This window comes from Hylobates moloch, unplaced genomic scaffold (genome assembly GCF_009828535.3).
Source record: "Hylobates moloch isolate HMO894 unplaced genomic scaffold, HMol_V3 SCAFFOLD_13, whole genome shotgun sequence".
NCBI lineage: Eukaryota > Metazoa > Chordata > Mammalia > Primates > Hylobatidae > Hylobates > Hylobates moloch.
The window spans coordinates 33,066,896-33,090,026 of record NW_026652288.1 but is presented as its reverse complement, the minus strand read 5'-3'; the positions used below and the strand labels follow the sequence as shown (position 1 = coordinate 33,090,026).

Sequence of the window (23,131 nt, the reverse complement as noted above, 5' to 3'; positions counted from 1 at the left end):
ATATGCTTTATACTTCCTGATTTTGTTTGCTTTTCTTAAAGTGGAGAATACCTGTATGGATTATAATATATATATATTTTTCATTGTATTCTTTTCATTATACCTTCTGTTTTAAGAATAAGATGCAGTTCTTACCACAGAATCCTCTGTACACCAATCAAGCAAGAGAACAGCATTTTGTGGGTAAGGTCTGAAGGCTGCAGTTGCCAAGATTAAATATTTACTGCTTCCCTTAGAGTGCCCAAAGACATAAAGTTTTTATTGAGCAATTATCACAGGCACTAAGGAAATAATAGCATCAGACTATATTTCATATCCATACCTTCTTAAATGTGATGAGTGGCCTGGTATGGACATTTTTCAGTTACTTCTTTTTCAGATGCTTTTAGGCAATGCACAGCAATGTAAATTAGTGGCCAAAGGCCCAGGCAGTAAAAAACATTAAGAAAGACTTAAAAAATATATATGTGGGAAGCAAGAAAGTTTAGAAATAAAAACCCTAGGACATTAGAGTTCCAAAGTACCTTGAAGGTTCATCTGGGGCAATACCCTGCTGGAAGTGGGTGCTCTTCTGCCAGTGAGTAACCCACCTGTTCTTGGATGCCTCTGCGGGAAGCACTCCAATATTTTGTGAGGCAGCTTTTTGCTGACTAGCTCTTGTTAGTTATTGGAAAGCTCTTCTGGATACTGACCTGAAATCTGCCTTCCTAATACCCTACCCCATAGCCCCAGTTCTGTCTTCAGTATGATACCACATCAGATTATTATGCTACTGCTCATTGTTGGAATACAGATTGTCCTGGGGGAGTTTTATAGCTGAATAAAAATGTGATAGCCTATACTGGAAATTTATCTTTCCCTTCCTAAGTACTTTTCAGGAAGGATGAGCTCTCAGTTTCAGTATATTATGTATATAGTGAAATTAATTTGAATCCTAGTCTAAAAACTTTTATTTAAATTTGGTCTAAAATGTTTTGGTCTATGGAATAGCAGATTCTTTTACTGGACAGGGTACAAACTCTCTTAACTGGCCTACATTTAACCAACTTGTTGTGTTAACTGATGTTTTCTTGCCCTCTGTAAAATATCATTGCTGATGCTCATGGAAGGGAGAATGCTCAGAGCCAGATGGCTATTCTTGCAGAGGTCCACACACTTCCACTCCTATAGGCTGCACAGTATGCAAACCAAGACTCACCTAGGTATATACTCAGACATTCTGTGTCAGTGTATTGATTATTGTACTTACATAATTTAATTAAATATTACATCAGCCAGTACAATATGAATGTGACTAGAAGAGCTGTTTCCAGGGCAAGTTAAAGCTTTAGAAAGATTAGATAAAGTTGATTCAGTAAAAGAAATGCTATCAAATTAGGTGTGGACAAGACAAGTGTAAAAAAATTGAGAAAAACTGTAAAAATCTAGAGAGATTTTACATTCGTTTTGAAAAATGCTTTAGATTCTCACTCCCTTCTACAAAGAAAGTGTTAGTAAAACATAACAGATGGGATTGATGCAGGATAGCCACACAAACTCCACAAATGAACCTCTACACAAAAAAAGACCATAGCCTTTCTCTTCAAAGATTGGTGCACGAATGTGCTTTTTTTTTTTTTCTTTTGAGACAGAGTCTGGCTCTGTCGCTCAGGCTGGAGTGCAGTGGTGTGATCTTAGCTCACTGCGACCTCGCCTCACGTGTTCAAGCGATTCCCATGCCTCTGCCTTACTGATTACAAGCATATGCCACCACGCCTGGCTAATTTTTGTATTTTTAGTAGAGACAGGGTTTCATCTTGTTGGCCAAGCTGGTCTAGAACTCCTGGCCTCAAGTGATCTGCCTGCCTCTGCCTCCCAAAATGCTGGGATTACAGGCATGAGCCACCACACCTGGCCAAATGCACTTATATCCTTTGGGTTAAAAATTAAATTTAGAAGATAATGTTACCTTTTTATGATTTCCAGTTTTTAATCACCTTTTTCAAATAACTGATCAATTATTGGCTCTGATGAAATTAGACAGAAGGCTTCTGCTGAAGTTTATGGCTAAACTCAGTCTCTCAGGATACTGCTAGAAAATTTTTTTTAAATGAAGCTTGTCATAAGACAGTCTTAAGACTCCATATAATAAAAGTTCACCGTCAACTATGCAAATTGAGGCATGATAAAAGTAAAAGCTGCGAGGAGTTACACAAATGAATAAGCTCAACTCGTTACTGGTTCGGTCTAACAATTATCTTTTTACGTATTCTCACTCTCCCTTCCTCTAGAGTGTGATCATTGGAATAGCCTGTATTTTTTCACTTAACATTGTATCACATACATTTTTTCTTCCTCATGACTATCTAAGCATCACCTAGACCATTTAATGGCTATATATTATGACATATGAATTAATTCATTCAAAATAACACTGTAGGTGAGTTGCTACCTTACGGAACCAAGCAAAAATAAGAAAAAGACAGTTAACCAATTCTGTTAGTGGCCAACCAGATTTTTTTGTTTTTTTGGTTTGTTTTTTGCTATTGTAGATCCAATTAAAATGAAAAGTCTCTTCTTTAGGGAATATGTATTGTTGTGGTGGTCACTTGAATGAAGAGAAATCCTCTCACCAGTAATAACCTGTCTCTTCTCTTTCACAAAGTTTTTGAATTACAATCTGTTCATTTAATTCTGTACCCTTCACCTTTCTATATTTAATAACTGAGGAAATATGTGTGGGTGAAAATATTTTCATATTTCATTTCCTATTACTTGCAAAGATAGCTATTTTACACAGAACAAGTGTACCCTCCAGAGGAGTAGTGAAAGCTATTATGGAAGCATGGATAAAACTGACTGAGAGAGAAAAAAATGGTCTATGTTTCATTTTACTTGGTTCTCAAAAGACCATTTGGGCCTTTGCTTTCCCTAAAATACAACCAAGCTATAGCTACATGGCACAAACTAAAAGGGTGATTGGGAAGTTGATTAATTTATCTGGAAAACAGTCCGACTCTCTATTTCAGTTTGCACAGTGACGACACAGCCTAAATCAAATTTTAAGCAAATGCAAACATAGCTACTCTCTAGGCCAAATTCTGGAAAAACACCTTAAGAATTCCAAGTGGAAGTCTTTGTAGATCCTAAGAGGCCTCTATGTTGCTTTTAATTTAGAGAAGTGTCAAGACACATTTCTCTAAGGGCCAAGAACGTATGGAGGATTATGCAACTTAATGAGATGGTGCCACATTAAATCCTGAGCTGATAGCTCTCTAAGTTTTAAGCAATCCCCAGCAAATGTCCTCATCATTTTGGATCCTTTACCTTACTGGAGGCGTCTCTGGTTTGGATAGAACATTAGAGGCCATCTAGCCCAAAGAGTCATCACCCACATCTTAATTCCACTGACAAGGCAGGCACAGAAGATCATGGAAGCTTCCAGAGACAGCACTGTGTCAGGACATCTGGCTTCTTCTTATCTCACTCCCAGCGTTTATCCCAAAGCTGTGTGGGTGCAGGTTTTTGAGAAGAGCCTGCCATTCCCTTGCACAGTGTCACTGGGACTTACCTGTGGAGGTCCGGGAGCGGCACTGCCCAGTCATGGGGCTGTACTCTTGGTTTTCATCAGCACACACGCACAGGAAGGACCCTTCCACGTTTTCACAGAAGGCTTCACCACACACCCCACTGAGCAGTTCACATTCATTCACATCTGGAAAAGGGAAAACAGACCAAGTGAGATGTGTGCCTCATTCATGACAGCTCTCTATTTTACCAGCTGTGCCAGGACTAATAGTGTCTTGCTGAAAAGAAGGCGATCCCCAGAGAGCAGTCAAACCCCTTCTGCTCTTTTAGGGAAGGGGCTCTTTAAGGTAGAGATGTCAGATTTGGTTTGTACGAAAGGACTATGAAAATTCAAGACAATTCCCAATTTCGTTTTTTTTTTTTTTTTTTTTTGAGACGGAGTCTCGCTCTGTCGCCCATGCTAGAGTGCAGTGGCGCGATCTCGGCTCACTGCAAGCTCCGCCTCCCGGGTTCATGCCATTCTCCTGCCTCGGCCTCCTGAGTAGCTGGGACCACAGGTGCCCGCCACCACGCCCTGCTAATTTGTTTTGTATTTTAAGTAGAGACGGGGTTTCATCGTGTTAGCCAGGATGGTCTCGATCTCCTGACCTTGTGATCTGCTCACCTTGGCCTCCAAAAGTGCTGGGATTACAGGCGTGAGCCACTGCGCCCAGCCAATTCCCAATTTAGTTTTAAAGGATACCCTGGAATTGTACTGCAAACCTAGTATGTGCCCACTGACAACCTCTGTCTCCCAGGTTCAAGTGATTCTCCTGCCTCAGCCTCCTGAGTAGCTGGGATTATAGGCATGCACCACCGTGCCTGGCTAATTTTTGTACTTTTAGTAGAGACAGGATTTCACCATGTTGGCCAGGATGGTCATGAACTCCTGACCTCAAGTGATCCACCTGCCTTGGCCTCCCAAAGTGCTGGGATTACAGGCGTGAGCCACCACGCCCAGGCCTACTCTCAGTTCTTAATTCAGGCGAAGTTAGACTCACTGACACTTCAGTAACCACAGAATTAAGTTCATTTAAAAAGCTTTTAAAATATACTTAAATATCTGAAAATACAGTTTTCTGGTAGCCAAAGCATCCATAATTACCGATAGAATTCAGATTACACGTTCCTTTGAGAAATGAAGGAAAGACCCCTGTAGATACTCATCATGCTGCATTAATCATTCATGTGAAACAAATTGGTCCAACAACTAATCACTGATCTCATGACACCTTTTCAAATTCTGTTGATGTTCTACTGTGTAATTTCTATTTTGCTAAATGTTTTTCTTCTGTACTTAAATATACATAATTAAAATACAGTCAAAGAATCTCAGTGACAAGTACACTTTATTCAACATTTTGCAAGTACGTAGCCCTAATGAAAGGCTAATTTTATGTTTGATGTTGTCCAACAGTGCTTTTTACCCTCTTTCCTCCTACAACATTTTATTCATGAGTATCCAGTTCAGTAAAGCACCTGACTTAAAGTCTGAAATGCTCACGTGTCTTATGCATTAAACATGTACAAACATTACCTTTCATGAGCATACTTTGAGATGGTTTATACAAAGTTAAAAATTTGAGCAATTATCTAAATCATTCCAGAGAAAAAAAATCCTCCTTTCACCTGGTATACCCAGTTAATTGGACAAAAAACTTATATATCTTGACTTATTTGGATAATTACCTCAGTTTTCCATTTCATTTATATATAAAGAGACATACATCCAATGAACTGGTTTCACTTGTGAAAAATACCATAACATAAAGTAAAGCAGAGTTGAAATATTTAATCAACCTGGACAGTCATATTGAGACCAGAAAAACTTAAGAAATTGCCAGTTCACATTTATCAATTTTAGGTAAATGTCCAGTGGAACTTTGTACTTTCCAACATGTATCATTGACATGGCTAATAAACTCTATCCCATCAGACTGCAATAATTCAATCAAGAAATATTTCCTAGCTTACTTCTGTGGTGCAGGCCTGTACAGCCTATACGTGGGGAAACAATGATGAGCCAGCAGTCCCAGCTCCTGCCTTCATGGAACTTACAGTCCAGTTAGGGAAATTAACAAAATAATCGCACACGCTTCAGTGAGTGTGAGGAGTGAAAAGTTCAGAGCTCAATGAAAGCATGGAACAGCAGACCTTAAATGCGGGGCTGAGTTAGAGAAATGATACTGGAGCAAATAGCTGAAGGATGAGTAGGTGATAATGGGGGAGGTGCTGACTCATCCCTGTAGCTCTACAGAACACCCAGTGTGAAGTGCATATCATAGGTGCTCAGTAAATATTTTTGAAAGAATAAATACAAACACAAAGAAAATGACATTTGTTGAGTTCACCAAAATGATAACAAATATTCCTTCTTTAAGGTAGTGTTTTGTGTGCCAAGCTGAAATGTCAGCATGGGTTTGGTGTGCTCATCTGGCTGGTTAGAAATGAACATTAAGCAGGGGCTCTGGAGCTATGTGGACTCCAGATAGGTGACATGGTTTCCAGATATGGTTCAACATGTTATTCAAACAGTTGGTAGTTAAACAAAATTTACTGAGCACCTATAACAAGCCAAGCATTGTGCCCTGCCCAGGGAGAAGCGAGAAAGTTTTCAATCATACAGAGGTCATAGCCTTGCAGAAGGGGGCTGCAGGTGGTATACCCATTATTAAATTATTCCCCCAAAGGTCGTAAGTGCTATAATAGAATTTGCTGAAGGTGCTCTGGAAGCAGAGGTCACAGCTCAGCTTGAGAGTGAGGAATGGAGCAGGGGTGGTGTCTGGAAGATGACACTGAACCTCAGTCTTCAAGAATGAGTGCAAAACATCCAGGGCTCAGGGAAGGAGAGGTCAGGAGGATATTCCCAGCAGAAGGAGTGAACGACAGTCAAATAATTGCACAGTGACATGGGCAACGACAACCAGTCTGACGTTGCTGGAAACAACAGGTGAAGAAGGAAGTGGTAAAGCTAAGATGAAAAGTAGGGGCCACATCACAAGACCTATCTGGTGAAAATATTATGCAAATGTCAAACAACTGTATTTTGGTGGAAAGGTGGCTAAAGCAGGAGTTTGAACTAAGATTAGGATAGTCTTAGCTATATTATTAAATAACTATGTCTTGTTGTGAATAATTCTTGAATAATTATCTATGTTTTTGACTAGCTACTGCTTATGCATGAAATCATATCACTGCTTTGTAAATAATTTTTGGTTGAGAATTAACTGAATTTCATAATTCCACAAAAGCAGTTATTATTTAAGTGACATTATCATTAAACCTTAAAAATTTTGTTTTCCAAGTTTAATATGGATGGCAAATGAACTAATGTTTTAATTGCAAATTTTCAAACCAAATAGGCAATAGACTCCTCAAGTTTCATCTGCCATGTAGTGAACATGGCTATTTTCTCTAAGAATAAAGAAAAAGAAAAGTCTTGCTATCTACAAAGTCTTGAATTTGATAACCTTTCTTCTCTTTCCCATTTAATTGCTTTAACTGCAAATATGTTTCATAATGAGTTGGACGTGAAGAAATCACATCTTGTCAGACAATGAAATACAAATTATTTTCTGTGTGAGCATTTGTTGGACCATATTCCAGGACATCTGATGATACTCAAGATTCCTTCCAGCCCTGTCAATCCTGGAACAGACTGAGGAAATACAGTTGCACAATTCAAAGCATCCTTTTACAGGTATCATTCCTGGACACTGAAGCTCCTGGCAATACTTTGCCTTAAATGCACTGTCTAAGGGGGTGCATTTCAAAGACAGACAATCTATACCACACACCAGACTCTACTTCCTGTGCTGAAGGGAGTCTAGAGTTCTGCATACTCAGTTAAGAGTTTAAACAGATGTTCTTGTTAAAATTCATTTAAATGTAAAGTCATACTTTTGTATTTCTTAATGTCCCTAACAATTTCAGAAGCCATAGGATTTTTTTTTTTTTTTTTTTTTTGGAGACAGGGTCTTGCTCTGTTGCCCAAGCTGGCATGCAGTGGCATGATCACGGCTTACTGCAGCCTCAAACTCCTGGGCACATGAGGTCCTCCCACCTCAGCCTCCCAAGCAGTTGGGACTACAGGCATCCACCATCAAGCTTGGCTAATTTTTTTTTTTTAATTTTTATTCATAGAGAAAAGATCTCACCATGTTACCCAGGCTGGTCTCAAACTCCTGGCCTCAAGTAATTCTCCAACCTTGGCCTCCCAAAGTGCTGGGGTTACAAGTGTGAGCCATGCACCCGGCCAACATAGGATATTTTTGCACACCCTCAAATTGTATGACAAAATCAAATTATGATAAAGCTCTACCCAAATTACCTGCTTAAAAGCTCCTGTTGTTCACTGTGATTTCTTTTCCCTAGGGACATGTGAAACACGTTGGGAAAAAATCTAAAAACTCACCCACACACCCTTGCCCATCCTGTGGGGCTTGAAAGCCCTGATAACAGAGGCAGCGGAAGGAGCCAGCTGTATTGTCACAAAACCCGTGACTGTCACAAACAGTGTTGTTTACACATTCATCAATATCTGCAAAAAAGACATGGAACATCAGACACAAAACAAACACAGGCTGACAAACACCAGATATTAATGGATAAACAGAGGCACTCAACACATCCTGATTAGTGTGTGATGATGAGATGAACATGTTTACACAGAAAACAGCTTTTAAAACATTTTACATATAAATAAAATGTTTTGATGAAAATGGTTTAACAGCCAAAATGTTGGGTTCTATGAAAAAAACATTTACTACTTTTCCTTAAGAAATGTTTTTAGACTGAAATGATGGCTGCAAAGTATTACCTAAATGTTTTCAACTCTTTATTTCCAAGGAGCCTTATATTCCTACAGAGAAAATATGTGAAAATATTGTCACTTGTTTTAGTTGCAGTAAATGCTAATAGTATTTGCATCTGATAGTTACAGGTGGAAATGAGCAATGGTTTACTTAACCTTGTGGATAACCTTGATCCAGACTACACAACATCCTCAGGAAGTCAAGAGAGAGTCTGATGAAGTCAGCAGGGTAGCCAGTCGGTCCCAGTGCCAAAAGAAAAGATTTTATGCCACCAATTTACAGCCACTCAAGGTCCTGGTTGCTCCAGCTGATTGACTGACCTGCCAATTCATTTTGTTCTCCATAAACCTGATGAGAGTGACCTTGTGCCTTTTTCCCTCATTAATAAAAACATTCTTATAAAGGTGATGCCTCAATTGCAAAGTTACAACAGACTTTTAGATAGAATTCTTTATTCTTACAGTTACTAATTTCCTTCTCCGTTCTTTCCTTCCCGTTCTCCTTGGGCACTGCCATATCTACACCACCCATCGTCTGGTACTCTGCTCTCTCTGCCCCTGGACTTAACAGTCATGCCACATGCAAGTTTTTGGAGAAAAAACTTTTTTTTTTTTTTTTTTGAGACAGAGTCTCGCTCTGTCGCCCAGGCTGGAGTGCAGTGGCGCGATCTCAGCTCACTGCAAGCTCCGCCTCCTGGGTTCATGCCATTCTCCTGCCTCAGCCTCCCGATGAGCTGGGACTACAGGTGCCTGCCACCACACCCAGCTATTTTTTTTGTATTTTTAGTAGAGACAAGGTTTCACTGTGTTAGCAAGGATGGTCTTGATCTCCTGACCTCGTGATCCGCCCACCTTGGCCTCCCAAAGTGCTGGGATTACAGGCGTGAGCCACCGCGCCTGGCCTGGAGAAATAATTAAGAAAATGTTAATGACAGCATCCAAATATATGTGAAGAAGATTGCACTTTTATGTTCAAATAATGAAATCAGGTAACAAATGTTAAAGAAAATGACAAGTTCAAGTTCACCTGACAGAATTTAGTTTGGGGAGAGTTACTATTAATAAAATTGAGCATTTTCTCTTTTATTATTTATTTATTTTTATTTTTATATATATATATATATATTTTTTTTTTTTTTTTTGAGTGAGACGGAGTCTCACTCTGTCACCCAGGCTGGAGTGCAGTGGCGCAATCTCGCCTCACTGCAAGCTCCACCTCCCGGGTTCACGCCATTCTCCTGCCTCAGCCTCCCGAGTAGCTGGGACTACAGGCGCCCACCACCACGCCTGGCTAATTTTTTGTATTTTTAGTAGAGATGGTGTTTCACCATGTTAGCCAGGATGGTCTCGATCTCCTGACCTCGTGATCTGCCCACCTCGGCCTCCCAAAGTGCTGGGTACAGGCTTGAGCCACCGCACCTGGCCACATTTTCTCTTTTAAACTTATTTTCTCAACTCAAAACAAACTAACAAAAAACCTACGTCCCTTCTCCTTTCTGGCAGGGCTCCTTCTCCCATCCTGACCAGTCTCTGCCTCAAGGTCCCACCTGCTCATCCTTCTCCAACATCTTCAGTTATTCCTCCCCTGGATCCTACCCTCACTGCCTTCAAAAATGTTAAAATTGCTTGAAAATAGTTTTCACCTGATCATATCAGCACCCATTGTGCTTTTCTTCTCCTTGGGCACTGCCATATCTCATACCACTCACGCCTGGTACTCTGCTCTCTCTGCCCCTGGACTTAACAGTCATGCCAAAATGTAAGTTTTTAGAGAAACAATTAAGAAAATGTAACGAGAGCATCCAAATGTATGTGAAGATTGTACTTTAATGTTCAAATAATGAAATCAGATAACAAATGCTAAAGAAAATGACAAGTTCAATTTCACTTGATAGAATTTAGTTTGGGGGGAATTAAACTTTTTGTGTCACTGCAGAATGTCGCAAAGAATTGTCTATACTCATTTTCTTTATTTCCTATTACAGTCTATGTGTAAATGGAAACAATAGTATCAATATGAATAATATTAATAATATTGGTAAGTTCCTACAATTACTGTGAGCATTAAACAAAATAACACATACAAAGTGCTTTGAAGACTGCCTGGCATGTAACGTAGGGAGGCATCCAATATAGTACACGTCAACTTTATTATTACTACTATTCCTCTTCCTCCTCCTCAATGACCTATAATCTTACTTCCTAACACTTTATGCCACTGAGACTCCTATGAGAAGAAGCACCAATGACCAGCTCATCATTAAATCTCACGATCATCTTCCGGTCAGTCACCCCTGACCTCTGAGTCTGGCTGGATGCCCACTCCTTGAACACTCTCTTCCCACGTTCAGTGACAGAATATTCTTCTTGTTCTACCTTGAGCTTGTCTTTGCCCTTTGGCAGCCTGAAGGTGGGTGTCTGCCAAGGCTCCGGCCCTGCCTGAAATCTGCTGTGTGCTCGGCACTCCCCTCCTCCAACCTTCCCACGCTCTCCCAGTTTCAGTGACCATGCTTCTTGGGATAAATCCCCCATCCTCCTCTCCAGTCAAGATTCTTCTCCAGAGCATTTTTTTTTTTTTTTTTTTTGAGACGGAGTCTCGCTTTGTCGCCCAGGCTGGAGTGCAGTGGCGCGATCTCCACTCACTGCAAGCTCCACCTGTTGGGTTCACGCCATTCTCCTGCCTCAGCCTCCTGAGTAGCTGGGACTACAGGCGCTCGCCACCACGCCTGGCTAATGTTTTGTATTTTTAATAGAGACGGGGTGCAGGCACATTTCTTAATCATTTCCATTGGATCTTCTGCCATGAACTTAAACTTATCAAGCCTAAAACTGTATTCACTGTTTTCCTACTAAACTCCATTTCCTGACCTTGGTGACTTAAATTAAAAAATCAGTGAAGCCCAGTGCGGTGGCTCATGCCTGTAATCCCAGCACTTTGGGAGGCTGAGGCAGGCGGATCACCTGAGGTCGGGCGTTCAAGACCAGCCTGACCAACTTGGAGAAACCCTGTCTCCACTAAAAATACAAAATTAGCCCGGCGTGGTGGCGCATGACTATAATCCCAGCTACTTGGGAGGCTGAGGCAGGAGAATTGCTTGAACCCGGGAGGCAGAGGTTGCAGTGAGCTGAAATCACGCCATTGCACTCCAGACTGGGCAACAAGAGCAAAACTCCGTCTCAAAAAAAAAAAAAAAAAAAAAAAAGGACAAATCAATGAAATTATTTCCAATCTAAAAAATGAATCTCCCTTACAACACTGAACACAAAAAGAAATACTCAATAAATCTGTTCTGATTGATTTTCAATGTCAGCATGAGGCTGAGATCACAATTTATTTACTGATCACAACTTGAGGAGGAATTGCATCGCGTCACCAAATCACTTAACACAGGCCACTGCTAATTATAGGCTTTCTGAGATGGGTGTAGGTCAAACAGATTATTTGTGTTATTCATTGAACCATAGGATTTCAGGACTGGAAAGAAACTCGGAAATGCTTCAATTACCATTTACATACTGATCATTTCCCAGTCTCTCTCAAAAATTTACCTCTGTCCTTTAGAACTACTTACCTAATACCTATTGGATATATTCATAATAAATGAATTTATTATCACTCGCCTCCTCATCTCAACTCCATTTCTCGTATTTCCTTCATCAGCAAATCCAATCTGTCACCCAAGCCAGAAATCTTAATATCACCCTTCACTTTCTCCTATTCTCTGTCCTTCCCTGTCATGCTGTCTTTACTATCTTTCCTGATACGCATACTCTTGGTGGGTCATCTTCCCATCTCCAGTCTTGCCTCCCTCCCTCTATCCATTCTCCACCTAAAACTGCCAATGTGCTCTCTGCAAAATGCAAACTCACCAGTACCATTCCCTTGCTCACAGTGTTCAGAATCTCTTCTTGGCTAAAGGGTAACCACACTCCTTAGAAGGGCATGGAACACCCTTCCTCATCTGCCTCCTGCCTATATGTCTGGCCACAGTTTCCAGACAACCTCCTTCCCAATTTGCACTCTGGCTCAATTAGCATACTAGAGGTCTTTGAAAACCTATGGTCTTTAATTTTTCATGGACTTGGTGCATACTCCTTCCGGTGGAATCTCCATGCCACCCCTTTTCCCTGGACTTACTTAGAAATGCCTCTTGGCCCTTCAGGAGTCAGCCCAAGGGACACCTCCTCTGCAGCACCTTCTTTAACTACTCCACGAGCAGATCTCAGGGACTCTCCTCTTGGCTCCCAGAGCATTTTGTGCCACTGCTGTGCTTATCAAGGGCTATTTCTCAGGGTGAGGAACCTTTAACTTAACCTCACCAGCAACTTATTTCCCTACTAAAATGAGTGGAAGGATAGCAAAGGAGGAGAAAGAGAAGGTATGTACCAGAAACCTGGTGGCTTTTCAGTCCAGATTCTTGAAGGAAAACCTTTTGCTTTCCTTTTTATTAATTCTATGCTATGATAGCAGATGATAATTTCTCGTTACTGTGCACAGGAACCAAATAATTGACCTGAAGGTGAACAAGCCCCAAGCCGGTTATGAATTACTGGGCGTCTTGCAGTCTCAGACTTACTGTAACAGTGATTAACCGAGAAAGTTTAGATGAGCAATATTTTGGATTTGAATGAATAGGAAAAAATAACGTGGAATGCCTGCTGGAAACTAGCTCTTCAGCAACTAATATTTTATAAAAATGATATAATGTAACTCTCAGCAGTTTCATGTTTTCAACAATGAGGTGAGGTAATAGCTTAATAGGAGGACAACATTTGTTTCACTTTAATGACCTCTACAAGAAAAAACATTATTTCATTAGAATCTTCTTTGATGATGTGAGCTCTCTGAGATATTTTTCCATTGTTAGTCCTGTATATACATGCAATGAAAAGAACTGCTACAAATAAGAGTAATTCTAGAGAAATAAAGCTAAATGTTAAGAAAATTTACTACATTAGAGTAGAAGTCCCAGCAAGACTAAATGAACAAGTGAAAGTCATCCTTTTTTGCTAAAGTTGAATTTGGAAGATGAAACTATATTTTGAATCATCCAAATATCATATGTTTTCGCTTAATGAAGGGTGATTCTGTTAAAACTACTGAAGCAATTTTGCTTAGTGATCTGTAAGGGCCATGCATGATATCATTGGTAATACTATCCAGCGGGTTAGTGATTACAGGCGTGATTTGTCTAGTGATCAATTGTCACTTGTCAATCCAGAAAAATCAGGTGTGGCATTACAAAAGTTGCTGATTCATCATGCAAGTGTTGCTATTTATACTTTACTGAAGAAGGTAGATATAAATATTGATATTTCAATGGAATTAAGTCAAGAAAGAATTATACAAACCAAGGAGAATCGATCCCTGATGTGAATTTCCCAATAAAAAATTACATAAATGTCAGAAAGAAAAATAGAATATAGTTCTGGGTGACGGGAACTATGAGTGGCTCATTTAAAAAGGAGCAATGTTGTCAATGACTAATAGACCCACGCTTTTGAGGGTCTTTATTGATCTACTTGGCAGATCTATTTTCCTTGTCCAGACGCTTTTTACTGAAGACATTTTCTCAATGAATGAAAAGTTTTTAAAAACCTACTGATTGCATTCAGGGAGTCTACATACAAAAGTAGAACTCGAACCCATGCACTCCCGAATTCTCAAATAAAGGTGTAAGGCCAGACACCTGTGTCACCTTCTCATTTACATAAAGTGAACTACGAAATAAAGAACAAGTATGGAAAGAAGGCAGGGTTTTCTAAAAGAGGTTGGGGTCATGTAAATCTTGTTTAAGAATAAAAAAATTAAAATTGTTTTAATTTTAAGAACTCAACACTAAAATTCATAACAAATCTTAATAGTTCCGTTAGGTGTCTTGCATTACATGCAGAAAAGTCTATGTGTATCTGTATATATTCTGAAAACGATGTATATTGGAAAGAAAGGGGTATTTGTGTCTATTTCATTAGTAAAATGATTTGGTGTTCTTTTTTCAGATATATTCTTCAGTTTTTGGTTTTGCATTTTTAGGAAAGTGCTTCTTCTTAGTTTCTTAACATCTCCTGCTCTTATTTTGTTGACTTCCTTCTTCCTTATTCTGAGCAAAACATACTCATCTATTAGGGGAAGCAGCTCACTAATGAGCTTTCCTTCTGCTGCCAGGATGCACCAGAGAAGTGGATAGTGGGAATGGGAGTGTCCTTTTTTGGTAATGGATAATTCATAGGAAAATCTCCAAAGCTACTGAGAGTTGTGAAGAAACGGCCTTCCTGTCTTAGAACATTTTTAGATGAATCATATCGTCCATTTTGACTTAAAGGAAACCTGAAGATTATCCAGTTCAGTCTCTTCATTTTAATAACCAGAAAACTGAGGGCTAGAAAGGGGAAGTGACTTGCCTCTAGGTTACATAGTCAGTTAGCGGGAGAGCTTGCAGAGGAACAGGGCCTGGTCAGAGAAGAATCCTCTGAATCCGTCTGTGGTTCTAGCCATCACATTCTCTTACCTGTCACCATGATGATAGTTATAAAAGGTTAGTCCTAGATGGTGAACAGAACTAACCAAACTGTGAGCCCAACAAGCACACTGGAGTTTGTCCACTACAAAGATGGAGGTCAGAACTCACCATCTGTTACTCTTCGACTCATCACCTACTGGCTTCCAGTTTTATCAAGTCTTCTTGTCCTTAAATAAGACTTAGGCATCTCTGTCCTTTAATACAAGAAATATCATCATACTTGAAATCTAGATACTAGAGCTACTGTGGGCCATGAAGAAGATATTTTTGTAGGAGACCCTTGGAAGAAAGCACATCAGGCACCCATGGTTGCAAGTCTCAGGAGGTCCCAGGACTTAGGACCATGTCTAGCATCGGTGCTCCTGGATCTCTTCATAAGAAGAAAATGGCCCACTATTTTAGCTCAGAACTTCCTAACCAACTGAAATTGGTTAAGTGTTTGGTGCCAGAATCTTAGGAAAACAGATCCAAAGAAAAGGGGCTTAGACTGGAAATGCAGCCCTCACACTCCTTTCTGAACAAGGAATGGAAGCCGGCTAGGAGAGAGTAAATCTCAGCCAAGAAGTGGGAGTGAAAGATGTTAAACCAGCTGAATAGCTGCCCAAAAGAATTTTAAAATGGCATGGCTGCTGGCCCACAAGCGATTAAGGTCTCTCTCACAGCACAGGAGGGAAGCCAGCATTAAGCGGAAGATGAGCACAAGGCCTAAAGAAAGAAAATAAAATTTAGCCAATAGGAAATTAAAAACTGGATTTGGAGATGGTCCAGACAATACAATAGGATATGGAAAGATCCTTTTAAAAAAAGTCCACTGAGGTCTGGCAACATCGACAAGGCTGGGGAATATAGCCCATATGTGTTATGGAAAATAACTTTATTCTAGGAGATGGGAATAGGCCAGAAACAGCAGACGACGTCCCTGAGCTGAGTCTGACTACCATGCTATCCCTTGACAGAGAAGGGCAGGAAAAAAACACGGGGACCTTGATGGTCACAATCTGTTTTGAAAGCTAGCAGCCTAAGATATGCAATAAGAAATGACATAGGTAACAAATTATTTGAAATTCAACTTTCCCATAATTACCTTCTAGAAAAGAAGGCTGGCCAATGAGACATCTTTTTTTTTTTTTTTTTTTTTCCAGCATGGAGATGTACTACTTTCAAAAAAATTTACTTATTTATTTATTTTAGAGACAGGGTCTCATTCTGTTGCCCACACTAGAGAGCAGTGCCATGATCATAGCTCACTGCAGCCTCAACTCCCTAGGCCCAAGCAATCCTCCTACCTCAGCCTCTCAAACAGCTGGGACCACAGGTGTGTGCTGCCATGCCTGGCTTTTTTTTTTTTTTTTTTAAATTTTTAGTAGAGATGAGGTCTCATTATGTTGCCCAGGCTGATCTCAAACTCCTGGGCTCAAGTGATCCTCCCACCTCGGCCAACCAGTGCTGGGATTACAAGTGTGAGCCACCACGACCAGCCTACTTAAATTATTCTGTAAAAATTACCCAGATAAGCCTCATTCCTATATTCCAGAGAAACTAAACCAACACTACTCCATTTTTGTCAACCACTACGTAGACAACAGGTATTCACCATCTACAGTTAAAGACAGCCTATTGGAAACCATTCTAAAAATCACATATATCATCCTAGTTACCCAAAAATGTGGGAGTCATCCCTGATTACTGCTCCATATCCAGTCACCACATTCTTCTGATTTTATCTTTTGGTTATATCTCCAATCTCTCCTTTCCTCTCCAACACATTATCTTTCACTCAAATTCCTGCAATGGCTTCCAAACTGAGTTTTGTGCTTTCAGACACTCATTAAAGACCCCAAATTCATCTCCCACAATGACAGAATAATTTACCTACTGAAATAGTCCAATCAAATAGTTCTCTGCTTAAACCTCTTCAGTTTTCCTCCATGGGTAATGGCATAAAGGCCTTTGCCACATGCTGTCTGAGCTTGTCCATCTGGCCTCTCTCCTGCATCACCTTCTTTCCCTCTCTGTTGGATCATTCCATATTTCTTACTCCTTTTTAACAGCCAAGGTTCTTGACTTATCTACGAATGCTGTGTTTACTCCATCAGTTCCCATTCATTCTTGTGTGGCTCCTGAATACAAGATTCCACTGACACAGCACCTGACAAGGTCACCATTTTGTAAAACCCAAAGGATTCTTCTTGTCCTCTTAGCAGAGCTCTCAGTAGTATTCAATGCGGTTGACCACTCTCTCCTTGAAGAACGCTTTTCCCTTGGATTCTGCAGTACCATATCCTCCTGTGTTTCCTCTTACTCCCTGGACTCCTCCTACACGGTCTCTTTTACTTGACCCCTATATGTTGGCGTTTCTCAGAGCTTAGTCCTAGACCTTCTTTTTTTCTCATTCTATGATCTCTCTTGGTGGTCTCATCCATTCTGATGGCTTCAAATGCGGTCTAGGTCTGATGACTTCCAGTTTTTATCTCCAGACTAGATTTCTGTTCTGAACATTAGAATTAACTTGATCCAATTCCCTATGGGACACACCCAGATGGATATTTCACAGGCAACTCTAATTTAATATAACCAAATCACACTCTTGATCTTTACAAAAAAATTGCTTCATTTTTTTTTACCATGTCGGCAAATAGTGCCACCAAATACCAACTTGCTAAAGCCAGGACCTATGACCTCTCTTCAACAATTCTCCTCCATGTCCTACATTGGGTTCCACTTTATGTTCTAATCTAGCACTAGGCTCTATCTCCAAACCATTTTTTGAGTCATTCATTTCTCTCCATCATGTTGCCACTGCTCTAGCCTGAGCTACCAATATGTCTGGCTTGAGCTATTATAACAATATCCTAGAAGAGATCCTGAGTTTTCTCCTGCTCCTCTAATCCCGTTGCCAAAAAGCAACCTGGAAAACAGAAACACTGTACTTAAAAATATAAATTACTGAATTAAATCAAATAGAAGACTCCACTCATTATAAAGAACACAATTATTTTCTGTACCACTAAGAAAGAAAGAAAAAAAAAACTCTACAAATTAAACTATTTTGCACTGCTTTTTAAAAACCACTTCAACTGTAGGAAGTGCCCCAGTATTAAAGGTGGAAAAATGTGCATCTTTTTAGAAAGATGAAATATAGTGTATCACTGTCCTGCTCAGAATCTATCAGTCTATTTCAGTTACACTTAGAATAACACCCAAACTCCACATTTCTTGTGGGAAGTTGCAAATTCTGTTCCTGCCTCCCCAGTCCTACCCTTGCTAAGCCTCTCTCTCCCATCTGAGTACTAGTGAGGCCCGACCCTGCTCAGCTTTCAAGATCAGATGAGAGGTGTATTTAGGGTGGGGTGGCTGTAGACTGCCACCTCCTCCCTCAGAACCAGGCATGGCCTTTTCCACTCCCGTGAGCGCACCAAGTTCTCTGTCTCAGAGGCTTTGCCCTGAGCTCAGCTCAAACGCTGTTTCTTTAGAGAGATCCTTCAGTCAAAACAGTCTTCTCTCCTCCTCCCTCTCATTAATCCTACACAAAAAAAGTTAGCTGGGCCTGGTGGTGGGTGCCTGTAGTCCCAGCTACTCGGGAGGCTGAGGCAGGAGAATGGCGTGAACCCGGGAGGTGGAGCTTGCAATGAGCCAAGATAGCGCCACTGCACTCCAGCCTGGGCAACAGAGCAAGACTCTGTCTAAAAAAAAAAAAATTAAATAAATAAAGTATATAATTTCATTTTTAAATACTAAAAACTATTAAAAAAGAAATATGTCGGCCGGGTGCTGTGGCTCACGCCTGTAATCCCAGCACTTTGGGAGGCTGAGACGGGTGGATCACGAGGTCAGGAGATCGAGACCATCCTGGCTAACATGGTGAAACCCCGTCTCTACTAAAAATACAAAAAATTAGCCAGGCGCGGTGGCAGGTGCCTGTAGTCCCAGCTACTCGGGAGGCTGAGGCAGGAGAATGGTGTGAACCTGGGAGGTGGAGCTTGCAGTGAGCTGAGGTCGCGCCACTGCACTCCAGCCTGGGCGACAGAGCGAGACTCCGTCTCAAAAAAAAAAAAAAAAATGTCAAATATTAACATTAATTATCACTGGTTGATAGATAAATGATTTTTTTCTTTATATTTCTCAGAATTTTCTAAATTTTCTATTCTATAATGAGAGTGTCTCTCTCTTTCTCTTTTTTTTTGGAGATGGTGTCTCACTACATCACCCAGGCTGGCCTGGCCTCAAACTCCTAAGCTCAAATGATCCTCCCACCTCAGCCTCCCAAGTAGCTGTAACTACAGGCACCCACCACCACACCTGGCTTATGTTACTCTTAAAATCAGAAAAATCACATACTTGCAATCTACTATTTGAGGATACTTAAATAAATATTTTAATTATTTTACTTGTGTATAAATATATATTCCACCCTAACAGGAATAAACATTTGAGTGAAATACAACTGTACAAACAAAAATAAAATACATATTCATAAATATTTTTAAAATATTGAAAACTTGCAACATTTTATTTTTTCTGAATGAAAATAAAATATTGCTTTATTTTAAGATGAAGTGTTTTGCTTGATATTATATTATGTAAGATAAAATACTACTGATAATTATTAATTAATAATAAACACATATTTAAGTTAGGAGGTCACTGCAATTCTCAATAATTGCAATTACAAACAAGCAAATAAAACCCCAAACTCTCACAACAAAAAAAACACATAAAACCCTTTAAAATGCTTTTTAATCTAGCCAAGTTTTCTTACATACAAAGTTATATTTGTTCCATTTATAAAAGTCTGAAGACTCTGCCCAAAAGTAAAATCTTCTGAACATTAATTCAAAGATTCTATTGAATGAAAAATAAAAACACTTTGGACCTAATCCCTTCCTCAAATACAAATGGTAAACTGCCAGTGAAAAATTGTTTTTATATTATGATGGACTTTTCTACTGTATACAAATAACTTTGTATATAATTTCACTTTTTATTATGTGAAAGTAGATATTGGGTGAATATATTTGAGATTCCAAACATCTTAATTTTTGGTGCATTTTATTTCCTTTCATACATTGTTCGGTTAAAAATCATAGAGAAACAAAGTGGGGGGGGGATGGTAAAATAAAAAATTTAAATACTCCAAAATAAGGCAAATAAAATAAAGGAATGAAAAAAGAACAAAGAGCAGATTAAACAATTAAAAAACAAAAAGTAAAGTATAGATTTAAGGCCCCTAAATGCCACTAATTATATTAAGTGTATATTGACTGAACACTTCAATTAAAAGACAAGGATTATAAGTCTGGATTAGAAAACAACTATATGCTGCTTACAAGAGAAAAATCTTTCAATATGTGAATATGGAAAGGTGGGAAAAGAGGAAAAAATCACGTGTAGCTATACTAATAAAAGACAAAAATAGCTCGGAGGCAAGATGCATTGGTACAGACAAAAAAAAAAAAACATTTCAAAGAGATGAAAGGGTCACTATGCCGGGAAGATATAACAATTCTATATTTAATTATACTTTCATAAAATATATAAAATAAAAATGACAAACTAAAGAAGCAGACAAATCTCCATAATAATAACGGGAGATTATAAGATACTCCTCAGTCATTTATATAGTAAGCAGACAAAAAATCGGTAGGGATATAGATGATTTTAACAACGCAACTTACAAACTGGCCCTAATTGACATATAGGTCCAGCTGCATAATATAAATTGTTTTCAAACAGACAAGGACTATTTACTAAAATTGATAATATTCTGTGCCATAACAAATTTCAAGGATTGAAGTCATTTAGAGTATATTCTCTGGCCATAGTGGTTTTAAGGTAGAAATCAGTAACAAACAGTTAACCAGAAAATACCCAAACATCTGGATATTAAGTGAAATACTTCTAAATAATTCATTGGTCAAAGGAAAAAAATGACAATGAACTTTAGAAATATTTTATGTAAATAACAAAATATAACATATCAAAACTTATGGATGCAGATAAAGCCATTCTTAGAAAGAAATATATACCTATAAATACAAATATTAAAAGATTGATAATCTAATGATTTAAAGATCTACTTCAAGTAGTTAGAAATAAAGACAATTTAAACCCCAAAGTGTAAGTACAAAAAATATAGAAAAAATAATAAATATAAAAGCAAAAATTAATAAAATAGAAAACAAAGAGAAAAAAATCAACAAAAGTTGTTTCTTTGAAATGACTAATAACCCTAGGAAAACTGATCAAGAGCGAAACAGAAGCACAAATTACTGAAGTTTTAAAAAAGACATCACTACATATATACAGAGAAGAGGATATTATAAATAATTTTGTGCAAATAAACATGAAATTTTACCTAAATGGATAAATTCCTTGAAAAACAAAACTTACTGAAACTGACATGAAAAGTCAAAAGCCTGAATATTATTTTATCTATTAGTGAAATCTTAACTGCAATTTAAAAACCTTTATAATGCATAGGCACAAAAACAAAAGAAAACAAAAACAAACATTCCAGGCACAAATGACCTTACTGGTGAATTCTTCAAGGATTTTTTTTTTTTTTTTTTTTTTTTGAGACCATGATGGAGAAAACCTGAGTCCAGAAAAGAAAAGCAAAAAGTAGATATTGTCTGGGTCCCTGTATTATAGACCTGTATTATCAGCCCTAGATTACTGAAGCTTAGACTGCTATAAGGAAAACAAATTTTTGTCTTGTTTTAAATCCAGTCAACATAATTCACCACATTAACAGAAGAAGAAAATAATATAATTATTTCAATAGATGCAGAAAAACCATCTGTTAAAATTCAAAACCAAGCATAATAAAGAACATTAGCAAACCAGATATATAAGGGAACTTCTTTATCTGATAAAGAATATCTATTAAGAAAAAAAAAAACAACCTATGGCAAGCATCATATTAAATGTGTTCACTGCTGACATCAGGAAAGAGACAAGCAAGCTGTCACCACTTCTAGTCAACATTGCAGTAGAGGTCCTAGACAGTACAGTAAGACATGAAAAGGAAATAAAAGTATGCTTATCAGAAGAGAAGGAATAAAACTGGCATTACTTATACAACATAATTGTATATGTAGGAGATGCAAAGAAATCCGCATATAAACTGCTAGAATTTACAAGTAGATTTAGCAAGGTCATGGATACAAGTTCAATGTACAATAAGCCAATTTAGCTCTATATACCGGTAACAAACAATTATAAGGGTAAAAAAATTTTAATACCATTCACAACCACATGCAAATATTAAAGACCTAGGAATAAGTCTTAAATAAGCTGTGCAAGACTTTATACAAAAATCTCCAACAAAACACTAAGACAAATGAAAGAAACCCTAATAGAGGGGTGTGTTGTATTCACAGATTAGATGACTCAATACTGTAAAATGCCAAACCTCCCCCAATTGATCTATTGATTCAACTCAATTACAATCAAAATCCCAGCAGTTTTGTAAAATTTATATAGTAATGCAAAGGGCTAAGAATAGCTGTGACAATCTCAAGAACAGAATTGAAGAATTTAGAATTGACAGCACAAAACATTAAAATTCATTATATCATTATAAAGCTACTGTAATTAAAACAATGTACTACTGGTACAAAGACAGATAAGCCTATTAAATAATATGAATAATGCAGAAATGTATTCATACATGTCTGACTCCATGGTTAATAAAAAAGTTTCAGATTAGTGGGAAAAAGGCACTCTTTTCTTTTTTTTTTTTTTTCGAGACGGATTCTCGCTCTGTCGCCCAGGCTGGAGTGCAGTGGCGCAATCTCGGCTTACTGCAAGCTCCGCCTCCCGGGTTCACGCCATTCTCCTGCCTCAGCCTCTCCGAGTAGCTGGGACTACAGGCACCTGCCACCACGCCCGGCTAATTTTTTGTATTTTTAGTAGAGACGGGGTTTCACCATGGTCTCGATCTCCTGACCTCGTGATCCGCCCGCCTCGGCCTCCCAAAGTGCTGGGATTACAAGCGTAAGCCAACGCGCCCGGACAAAAGGCACTCTTTTCAATAAATAATGATGACCTAATTTGATGTCCATTTAGGAAATGAAGAAATCTTGACCCCTATTTCTCACCATATGCAAAAAAACTTCAGGGGCCTTACAAATCCAAATTTAAAATGTAAAAACAATAAAGCTTTTAGAAGACAACATAACAGTACCTTAATGACTTTAGGGTTTGCAAAGATTCTAGACGTAAGAAATACTGATCTGAAATAAGATAA

The 23,131-nt window shown here is 38.7% G+C and overlaps 1 protein-coding gene across 6 annotated transcripts in view; it reads right to left on the bottom strand.

Annotated features, from left to right (window-relative positions):
- LTBP1 (latent transforming growth factor beta binding protein 1) overlaps positions 1 to 23,131 on the bottom strand; it is a 462,412-nt gene that overhangs the window by 64,717 nt on the left and 374,564 nt on the right. For 4 of the 6 annotated variants that reach the window (XM_058426675.1, XM_058426676.1, XM_032172649.2 and 1 more), the window contains one exon: positions 3,551 to 3,694. In XM_058426675.1, coding sequence (XP_058282658.1) covers positions 3,551 to 3,694 — 144 coding nt within the window. Of the gene's footprint in view, positions 1 to 3,550; positions 3,695 to 7,960; positions 8,087 to 23,131 lie in introns of all 6 variants that reach the window. The other 2 variants (XM_032172648.2, XM_032172650.2) reach the window with 1 other exon arrangement.